This window comes from Mirounga angustirostris, unplaced genomic scaffold (assembly GCF_029215605.1).
Source record: "Mirounga angustirostris isolate CCGP_5_RB_7025 unplaced genomic scaffold, mMirAng1.0.hap1 SCAF_9, whole genome shotgun sequence".
Lineage (NCBI taxonomy): Eukaryota > Metazoa > Chordata > Mammalia > Carnivora > Phocidae > Mirounga > Mirounga angustirostris.
The window spans coordinates 39,308,555-39,319,376 of record NW_026991717.1 but is presented as its reverse complement, the minus strand read 5'-3'; the positions used below and the strand labels follow the sequence as shown (position 1 = coordinate 39,319,376).

At 55.8% G+C, this 10,822-nt stretch overlaps 1 protein-coding gene and 1 long non-coding RNA gene across 3 annotated transcripts in view; both read left to right on the top strand.

Moving 5' to 3' along the window:
- Positions 1-43: 43 nt before the first annotated feature.
- On the top strand, positions 44-5,230 carry LOC135361561 (uncharacterized). Its single transcript, XR_010404982.1, has 3 exons — positions 44-2,015; positions 2,204-2,451; positions 4,177-5,230. It is a non-coding gene; the product is annotated as an uncharacterized LOC135361561 (long non-coding RNA).
- Positions 5,231-6,955: 1,725 nt separating this feature from the next.
- Positions 6,956-10,822, top strand: part of SMAD6 (SMAD family member 6) — a 76,654-nt gene continuing 72,787 nt past the window's right edge. Inside the window, exon 1 of one of the 2 annotated variants that reach the window (XM_045899820.3) lies at positions 6,956-9,749. In XM_045899820.3, the coding sequence (XP_045755776.1) occupies positions 8,936-9,749 (814 nt within the window). In that variant the 5' untranslated portion in view covers positions 6,956-8,935. The remainder of the gene's footprint in view (positions 9,750-10,822) is intronic. The other variant, XM_045899819.3, reaches the window with a different exon arrangement.

Sequence of the window (10,822 nt, the reverse complement as noted above, 5' to 3'; positions counted from 1 at the left end):
GGTGTGGGGGGAGAGGGGGAGAGGGACAGAAGGAGAGGGAGAGAGAGAAATTCAGGCAGACTCCACGCTTGAGTGCAGAGCCCCATGAGGGGCTCGATCCCAGAGCCCTGAGATCACAACCTGAGCTGAAACCAAGAGTCGGACACTTAACTGAATACACCACCCAGGAGCCCCAGTTCAGTTGTTTTAAAAAATATATTGGATTTAATTATTTTTGAGTGGGTAATTCTGTCCACAGGGCAAAGATTCCAGAAGGTACCAAAGAGGGCAAACCAGGAGGGCTGGAGGCAGGAAAGAGAGGGAGGCTTCTTTTGGACTGAACCTTTGGTCTTGTTTAGATTTTGTACCGTGCGTAAGCAATATCTATTTAATAGAATGACTTAAAACAAGCGAGCAAGCAAAACAAAACAACCAAACAGTTAGGGGTTGAAAAATAACCTCCATCTCACCTGGCTTCCAACCCCAGCCAACCTCTCCAACCCCACAGACAACCGCCTTGATCAGCTGTCTTCCCAAAGACATTGTATGCATATGCGCACGATACTTAAAAAAAATATTGTGCAAATTGTAGCATCCTGCCCGCATTGTTGTTGGTCATTTGGGATCTTGATCTTTTCATCCTGAAGGCCGCCTCTTTTTAACAGGATGATAGGCCATCATTTATTTAACTAGATCCTCTACTGATAAAGTTAAGGTGGTTCACAATCGCTTTCTTACAAAGCGAAGTGAGAGAGTGTAACTCCCCGCTCTTGGAGTGGTACAGATGTAACTGTATGTATACAGCATTTCAGTCCCGAGCAGGCACATCTGCAGGCTGTCTGTAGAAAGCAGAGCCCCAGCGTCAACAGCTGTGGGCATTGCTACAGGGAGGGGATGTCGGGAAGCTTCTATGAGGAGGCCTATTTGGCCGTATCGATCAAAAATGAAATCCCCACTCCCCCCATTTCTAGCACCTCCTGGGTGCTCGGCGAGGGGTAGAGAGATGAGGAGCACTCAGGCTGAGCTCTTGAGGGGCTCTCAGACGCAGACAAATCATTCCCAGCCCCAGGAAGGAGGGATGTCAAAATGCCAGGACAGTGCAAGGAAACTAGCCTTGGGCCTCTCACTGGGGAGAGAGAGGAAATGTTTGTTCAGAGGAAAAGAAGGAAGGGCATTCCAGCAGAAGGATCAGCATGTGTGAAGACTGGATGTCACAGAGGACACAGGGGAACTGTGGGGCGTTCTGAGGAGCAGAACCCTCTCTTGTTCAGGGTTCATGTGGTGGGAGGGGGATATGAGGTGGGACCTGAATGGCTCTCTCTGGCCATGGTGGTGTAGAGGAATGGCTGAACGCAGTCATGTCTTTGAATAAATTCCCAGACCCCGAGGGATATTACATAACTGTATGTATCGTCACAAAATGCCTTTGGCCTCTAGCAAGTGCCCAGTAGAAACCTGTTGAAGTATAAAATGAGCCTTGTTCCTGGGCGTTATCTCTTCAGTGAGGGTCCCTGTATTCCCCTGAAGGCTGAGGGAGTGAGCCTCATCCAGGAGGCTCAGGGTCAGGTCGGGGCAGTGGTCTGATCCTGATAATGGTGCCATTCTTTGGAAGTCTTCCTTCTCTGTCAAAAGCTCATGGGAATCTTGCGTTCTATTCCTTGATATATCTGGGTTAGCTTTAATATTAAATGTGGAATACATTACAATATAAAAATAAATTTCTCCAACTTTTTTTTGTTAAGTAGGCTCCACACCCAGCGCGGAGCCCAACATGGGCCTTGAACTCACGACTCTGAGATCAAGATCTGAGCTGAGATGGAGAGTCAGATGCTAACTGACTGAGCCACCCAGATGTCCCTTCTCTAACATCTCTGAGTCAAATGCACTCTTTGACTTCAAGAAGCCCCCCGAGTCGCCCAGCCTGAGAAGGACGTGGATTACCGACGGGTTGGGGTAACCCAGCTGCCCTGCAGTAAATCCACAGTCCTCCCTCTGACCTCTGCGCAACCGCCTCCAGCCCTCTTAATGATCATGAGGTTTGCAGCGCTTCACCCATTCATTCATTCATTCATTCATTCATTCATTCATTCTGTATTTCTGAAAGTTGATAATGTTCAAGGCGCAGCCCTCTCTCCCGTGTCATCCACACGGAGCTGAGAGTAACAGCTCTAAATGCTTTGCGCAATAATCTCAGTCAATACTCACAATGGCCTCTATGACGTAGGTACAGCCATTACGGAGGGGGAGATGAAATTCAGCAAGCATCAGCAATGGGACCAAGGCCACTTTGTAAGGGGCAGAACCAGGATTAGAAGCCATGCAGTCTGACCCCAGAGCCTGCCCTCCTACTTCCTGCACCATATCTGATATGCACTTGGGCCGTGAGCATTGGGAAGGGGAGCAAGGAACCCTGGGAATCAGAAAAAACTTGACTGGATTCCTGGCTCCCTGCAGTTGGCCCTGTGATCTTGGGTAAGTAACCCTCTTCACCTGGTACTAGGTGCTCTCCCCAGGCACCCCCATCCCTGCCCCCTTCTGCTCTGCACTGGTGAAAGGCTGCTTAGAGAGTGGAGGATTAGGTGCAGCCCAAAGGGTGTACTCCGTAGCATTGGAAAGGGATGATTCTCTCAGTTCCCTTACACAGCTGGCCTTCCTTCTCCGGGTCACTTCTCACGGTGGGCTGCTGAGTCCTACTGTGTGGAAGAACTTAACTCCTCTCACTCCCACCTCGGGCAGGTAGGTACACTTTACAGATGAGTCTCCCAGAGGCTAGTTTTAATAACCCTGTTTACCCAGGCTTATCCTGGTAAAGACTGACTCCATGCTCATTTCACTAATCACAGCTACTATCATTTACTGAGCATTTATTAGGTGCCAGACACTGTGCTAAGCATTTTAATCTTTAAAACAGTCTCCCAATATTTTTATTACCATTTATGTCTCAAGCTCCCCATCTGGAATCTATCACCTGGGCATGAGCATAGCATCTGGTTGGAAGGGTTATCCTAGGAGGTGGAGGAAGTTGCCCAAGGCCACACAGCTAAGAGGTGGCTGAAGAGGATTTGAACCCAGGTCTGTTGGGTTTGACAAAATAATGGTGAAGAACGACCACTCTGTACTGCCCGGGCAGAGGTTGCTTGGAGTGGCCAGAGTAAAACCAGCATTCAAAGCACAGGGGCTATGGTAATGGGTCCCCTAATTATAGACAGGACCTAATTATAGACAGGAAAAAAAATCATCCTTTCTGCGAGAAAGTAGTAAAAAAGCAAGCAAATAAACAAGCAAAAAAGCCTGAAAGTGGGTGAGATTAGCACTTGGTTAAAACGGTATCCTCAGCATTGCATGTATCCAGGTGGTCCCCGGGCTAATTTTAGTTGATGTGCAAACATATTTTATGTATTTAAAGTGATAAATATAACTAGCACATTTGCGACTCCATGGATATTACTGCTTATGACAAGGCGGAGTAAGAGTGAATTGATTTTAAAAATTAAGCAAATAAGCGTCAATAACATGTGTTCACTGTTGAGATGTTCTTTCACACTCAGATCTGTAACAGCAGATCATGCTGGTTCTATCTTCAAATATGTCCAGGATCCAACCGCCTGTCCCCAAGCCAGCGTGGTCTCTCCTGGACCACAGGGACAACCTCTCACCAGGTCCCTGCTCCCAGCTGTCCCCCCACAGTCTGGTCTCCACATGGCCACTAGAGGGAGCCAGCTAAAACAAGGCAGAACATGACCCTCCCCTTCTCAGAACCTCTAGGGGTGCTCTACTTGTTCAGAGAACTAGCCAAAGACCCCTAAATGGCCTGTGGGACCCTTCAATCTGTCCCCCAGTATTTCTCACCTATTATCACCTCTCTGATGGTCCTGGAACACGCCAGGCACATTCCCACCTTCGGAACCTTGTACTTGCTGTTCTCTGTGCCTAGAACATTGTTTCGCCATAGTGGTCCCCCCCAACCCCCACAATCAGGACTTTGTTCAAATGTCACCTTCCCAGGGAAGCGTTTCCTGACCACTTTCTCTGAACCACACCTACCCTCTCCTGGCATTCCTCTCTCCTCTTCTCTGCCTTATTTTTAACCTTGGCACCTTTACCTTCCAAAACACCATATACCTGATTGTTTTGTTTATGGTCTGTCCTCCCACTAGACTCCTTGAGCTTAGGAATTTTGTGTTTTGTTTACTGCAGGATCCCTAGCCCTTTAAACAGTCACCCCTGGAGCTCGCCTCTTCCCACCACCAAGAAGCAAGTGCTGCCTTACATGATTTCTGCTGTTTCATGCCTTGTGTCTTCCCAGCTCACACGGAAACTTCCCAAGGGCAAAGGACCGCGTTTTCTTTTCCAGGATCAGATGTTAAGAAGATGAACACTCACCTCAAGGAGGCTTGGGTTCAAGTCCCAACTCTGCCACCTATGGGCTGTGTGACCAGAGACAAATTACTAAAGCTCTCTGTTTCCTTCTCTACAAAACAGGTCTAGTAAGAATGATAACTTCTTCACTGTGTCGGTTTTTTGGGGGGATTTGATGAGATAGTGCATATAAATGTTTGGTACAGGATGATGATGAGCATGAAGCTTGGCTAAGTGAGAGATTTGAATTCAACCACCTCACAGATTCTTAATGAGTGCCTACTATGTGACAGGCACTGGGCTAGGGACTGGAGAGAAGGAATGGGGCAAGATGCTGTCTTGTGTGAATGACCTTCCTTGATGGCACAGGGTGGTCTCAAATGGCCTGCGTCTGACTCCACTCCACTCAGTGCTGATGCGGGTGCCTGGTGCCTCATAGCGTCACCATCTTTCCCCACGTGGGGCTTACATTCCAGAAGCAGAGGAGAATGGACATGGAATTGTGTGGTTATGAATGGTGAGAAGCATTGTAAAGCGAAAGCACAGGGTATTTTGGGAAAATACTGGAATAACGGGGGGGGGTCGATTTGATGCTGAGGGGTTAGGATTCATTCTTTGTGAGTTGCTTTGTGAGAAATGTGGCTGCAGAGACCTGAGGAGCAGCAGCTGGGAGCCCACTTTCCTCCTCTCCTACATCCCCAGGGAACTGGAGCTTGTTTTGCACAGGGCCATCTAGGAGGGTGCCCTTAGTTAGGCCTTAGCTCATAGGCCCTGCCCTGCCGGCCTCTCACACACCCTCTAGTGGTGGCAGTGCAGGCGGGTGCTAGGCCGGATGGGCCCTGGGAATCCAAGGACAATGGAGCTGTCACGGCCCTTCCCTTCCTGATACTATCTCCACTAAGAGGCATCTTCCTGTAATGAGGGATGACTCTGGGTCCTCATGTCGTTTAATTTTGGTAACAGCCTCAAACATGATTCCTATTCCCATTTTACAGACGAAGACCCAGAGGCTCATAAAGCCAAGGGAGGTTTAAGGAAGGTCAGTACTGAACTCAGGAACATGAGACTCTGGTTTCGGTGTTCCTCATATGGCATCCAGCAGGCACCTAATGGCACCCCACCTCTAATGTCACAGCTCTGCATGAGCAAGAGCAGAAACCAAACTTTGAGTTACCGCCCAGAGAAGAAGGTAGCCCTCCCTAGGAAGGTAACCCCCCCCAGCCTGCTGCCCCATTACCATTGCTTCCCACATACCTGCAAACCAGCGCCCCCCCCCCAGTTGGTTGGGTTCAAATCTCCCCTCTGCAACTATCTAAAAGCTTGTGCACGTTAAAGTCTCTGTGCCTCAGTGTCCTTATCTGTAAAATAGTGGTAACAACCATATCTCCCCCCAAAGTGTAAAGTGGCCTTTGGGGCCTCACCCCATCATACTTTGATTCAGCAGGTCCAATGGATCACATTTTGAAAGTCACTGCCCTGGAGGGTGTGCTCTGGCAACACAGACCCACACACCACTCTCTAGCTGTTGAGGGTGAGCATACATACTGGTTTATGCACTCTCAACACTACCTTCATGTCAGTGGCAAATTAAATGGCAAGTTCCTGCGCCTCGGTTTCCTCTTCTGTAAAATGGAAATAGTAATAGAACCTATCAAGGTTGTTGCGGGAATTCAATGACTGAATCCTTATGATGCCTGAAACATTGTCTTGCCCGTAATAGGAGTCCTTACTGCAATCCACAGCCAGACCAGCAACTACCCTGATAAAAGAAAATACATTGCATTGAGTTTCTCTTTGTATTCCCCCCCCCCCCGGGGGGCGAGAAATGACTGAAAGGGACCACGAGAGGGGCTTCTGGGTGTTGGTTACACAAGTGTTGTATTCACCTGCGAAAATTCATCTTGCTGTTCACTTGGATTTGTGCGCTTAAAATGCACTATCTCCTAGGATCTTCACGGTCCAGTGAAGAACGCAGGGCAGGCATCGTCATCCCCATTTTTCAAACAAGAAGGTGGCAGCTATTTTGATTTGGCCAAAGCAGCAGGGGATGGGGGTGAGGAAGCTCCTTTCGAGAGAACAACCACTTCTCTCGGAGAGCGCAGCGCGAACAGTACCTGGCTCCAGGTAAAAGCTCAGCAAATGGTTTTGAGTCCTTCCAGAATATACCGCCCTTCCCCCAGCGCTCACGCAGACTCAGGGCCCGGGGGTACTCTCAGGGCCGCACACTCAAGGGGCCAGCCCCGCACGTGGGCACCCCCGGGGGAGACCCGCGCGCCAGCGCCCCCGCGGCCCCCGCGGCCCCCGCGGGGGAATGGCGCCCAGCCCCGGGCCAATGAGAGTAGCGGAATTTCTTTCATTCAGTGCGGGGCAGGGCTCCTGCCCGGAAAGGGGCGGGGCGTCGTGTCGGGGGCGGGGCCGCCGCGAGCCGGGGAGAGGGCGGTGCCCGCCCCACGGCCGGACCAATCGGCGCCGCGCCCGGGGGGGGAGGGGGGGACCAGGCCTTTTTTCCCTCCGCGCGGGACCAATCCTGACTTTACAAGCTTGAACTTTTGCCACCCTCGGACGAGCGAGCGCGCCCGAGGAGGTACCCCGCCGCGCCGGCTCCAGGGGCAGGAGCGGCCTTAACCCTTCCTGCGCCGGGCGGCCCGCTGCTGCAGCCGCGCCCCTCCAGCCAGCTCCGGGCCCGCTCGGGCGGGACCCTGCCCCCAACCCACCCCCATTTCCTTGGGGAAACGTAGCGGGGGGAAAGCACGACCCCTACCCACATCCCTCTCGGTGGTGCAGAGAATCAGTTGGGGGAAGGGGAGGAGGAAGCACCCGGCCTCGAGGGGGCCCGGGACGGCTGGCGGTCCGCCTAGCTCCGAGGGAGGGCCGTGGCGACCGTGAAGAGTCGGAGAGGAGACACTCCCCGCCTTTACCCCACCCCCTGCAACTCCCTACCTCCGGCAAGCCTGGAGTCCCCGTGCGCCAAGCGTCCCAAGTCCCCCATTTGGCCCAGCAGAGCGACCCCTGACTGCGCAGGGGGTGTGGAGACCTGGTGCCATCACGGAAGATCCTGCTACCCCAACAAATGAGCCTCCCCCTGCTCCCAAGGGACTCAAGCCGGGAAGGCACACACGCACACCCATTTTTATGAGCCTTCCCTGGGATGGGGGTTTGGACCAACTCTGAAGTGCAATGTGTGTTTGCAAGTTTGTGCACAAGCCAGGGAGAGGCAAAGCGCCCCGTTTGCATCCAAGTCTCAGTGGGTCTACCGAGCCCTCGGCCGCTCACCCGTGGTTTGTGTAACTCGCGTGTGTGTGTGTGCGCGCGCGCGCGGGCGTGTGCGTGTGCTCGCTCGTATCTGTGCCCGCGGCGCAACGCGGGCCAGAAAGCGGGCCGTGGGCGCTGTCAGGCTCGGGGCGGGGGTGCCGGGGCGAGCGTGGGGCGGGAGCCCGGGCTCGGCCCGCCCCGGGAGCCGGCCCCTCGGAGCCTCGGGCCCTGCAATGGGACGTGTTCTCCTTTAAGAGTTAAGAAACTTGAAACCTTGTTTGCGCAACAATCAGCGCCGCGGAGCCGCCAAAGTGTCTAGACTGGCATATGATGGGAGGCAGCCAATGACTCCGCGGCGCTCCTCCGGGGGCCCTCAGTGTGCGTTTGAGGAGAACAAAAAAGAGAGAGAGAGCCGAGCGGGGGAGCGAGCGAGGGAGCCGAGCCGAGAGAAAGAGCCGCCGGGCGCTGCCTCGCCAGACCTCGCAGGGACCGCGGGGCCACCGGGAGGCACTTTTTGTGGAGGGGGGAGGGGGACGACCTCTGCAGCCGCGGCGCCCCGGGCGTCCGAGCGCAGCGTGGGGCGGGCAGCGACCTCTGCCTCGGTGGATTGCATTTTTAATTAAGGATTCCCAACAGCTCTTTGGGATTTTTACAGTTTCCACTCATGTGTTGACACCCGCGTTCAGGAGAAACTTGCTCCAAGTGCATCTAGCGCCTGGGACCTGAGACGGAGTTGGCTTTTCGTGCATGCAATTCCAGGATTTTGGTTTTGTTTGGGGTTTCTTTTTCTTTCTTTCCTTTTTTTTTTTTTTTTTCCTTTTCTGTTTGCAGGGAGTAAGGAGGAAGCTGAGGGTATCAACAAGCCTGCCTTTCGGATCCTGCAGGAAAAGCCCATGTAGTTAAGCGCTTGGGTTTTAAAAGCAGGGCTGCCTCGACACCTGGGGGGTTCGGCGCGAGCGCTTTGTGCTCATGGACCAGCCGCGCAACTTTTGAAGGCTCGCCGGCCCATGCGGGGTCTTTCTGGCGGGGCGCCGCCTGCAGTCCCCCTCCAGCGCCGGGGCTGGAGTTGCTGAGTAGCCGGGCCGCCGGGGTCCATGTAGCCGCTGGCCCCGCGCGGACTGCGGCTCGGCGCGCGCGTGTTCCCCGCCGTCCCGGCCCGGCGAGCTCCCTCATGTTGCAGCCCTGCGGCGCCCCTTCGACGACAGGCTGTGCGCGATCTGCACGGCGCCCGGCGGCGGAGCTTCATGTGGGGCTGCGGCCCGCGCAGCCGGCGCCTCGCTGAGGGAACGGACCCCCGGTAACCGGAGACCGCCTCCCTCCCACCCCCGGCGCCAAAGGATATCGTATGTTCAGGTCCAAACGCTCGGGGCTGGTGCGGCGACTTTGGCGAAGTCGTGTGGTCCCCGACCGGGAGGAAGGCGGCGGCGGCGGCGGCGTCGACGACGAGGATGGGAGCTTGGGCAGCCGAGCTGAGCCGGCCCCGCGGGCACGAGAAGGCGGAGGCTGCGGCCGCTCCGAAGTCCGCCCGGTAGCCCCGCGGCGGCCCCGGGACGCGGTGGGACAGCGAGGCGCCCAGGGCGCGGGGAGGCGCCGGCGCGCAGGGGGCCCCCCGAGGCCCATGTCGGAGCCGGGGGCCGGCGCCGGGGGCTCCCCGCTGGACGTGGCGGGGCCGGGAGGCCCGGGCTGGCTGCCCGAAAGTGACTGCGAGACGGTGACTTGCTGTCTCTTCTCGGAGCGGGACGCCGCGGGCGCGCCGCGGGACGCCGGCGACCCCCTGGCCGGGGCGGTCCTGGAGGCGGCGGGCGGCGGGCGGAGTCGCGAAGCCCGCTCGCGGCTGCTGCTGCTCGAGCAGGAACTCAAGACGGTCACGTACTCGCTGCTGAAGCGGCTCAAGGAGCGCTCGCTGGACACGCTGCTGGAGGCGGTGGAGTCCCGCGGCGGCGTGCCGGGCGGCTGCGTGCTGGTGCCGCGCGCCGACCTCCGCCTGGGCGGCCAGCCCGCGCCGCCGCAGCTGCTGCTCGGCCGCCTCTTCCGCTGGCCCGACCTGCAGCACGCCGTGGAGCTGAAGCCCCTGTGCGGCTGCCACAGCTTCGCCGCCGCCGCCGACGGGCCCACCGTGTGCTGCAACCCCTACCACTTCAGCCGGCTCTGCGGGCCAGGTGAGCGCGCGCGCCGGCGGGGCCGGGGCTTCCCCTCCCCGCCCCGTTCCGAGGCCTTTCGGTCCGGGACACCGCGGGCGGGCGGGCGGGCGGGCGGATCTGCGGCTGCACCCGCCGGTGCCCCTGGAGGCAGGACGGCCCGGGAAGTGGGTATCGGGGCACACGTGTCCAATGGCACCTTCTTCTTAAGACTCGGGCAAATTTGCAAGGGTGTGCATTCGAGTTTGCTCTGCAGCTTCAGGGACCAACGTAGGCTGCAACTTCATAGACGGTGAAAGAGGAGGGCAGGCCTAGGAGAAGCCGAACACGAGTGTCGTCCAGCCCCCCCTTCCCCCCCCCAGTCTGTGCCCAGGCCTGTAGCATTTGTGTACATATGCTTATTCCTATGCTGTACTTTCCTATGTCCAGGTAGATACAAGTTGTGAAATTGGGCGTAGACAATTCATGTCTAGAGACAAAAGTGTTCATAAATTGTCACACTGGTTCCTTTGTATAGTTTGGAGCAAAGCTCTCTCAGAGTGGAGACCACCTTGCCCTGATTGCTCCCGGCATCCCTTGGGTGTCAAATATCAGGGCCCCCGCCGTCCTCCTCATTGTCAGTTCTGTGTCCAGTGTTTCTAGAGTTGAGGGTCTAGAGGTGGAGGAGGCGAGGAAGCCAGATATTAATTTTACTTATCTCTGCGAACTGCCTCCCTTCTTTGTTCTCTTCCTGGGATTTCCCGCACACACCCTACCCCCAGCCCTGATTACCTGAGCAGGCCCTGGGTTCTGGAGCAGAGGTAAGGACAGGTGGAGGCTTCTGGCAGGCCCCAGAAGCTTGCAGTTCCCCTGCTCTGACCTCTGCACTGCAGGGCTCACACATTTCAGCCCATAGCATCTTAGGGGTGTATGCATCAGGTGGCATTGGGTTCCTGTGGGGGTGGGACTGCTGGAAGATTAAAGGCTGTTGGGCCTGGGAGGGCTCTGAACTCCTCCAGTCTCTGTCCCCTCTGGAGAGTCAGCATCTAGCCTGGGAGCACATAGAGGGTCAGATCACAGATCTCTGGACTCCCAGTGTGGAAGGGGACGGTGGG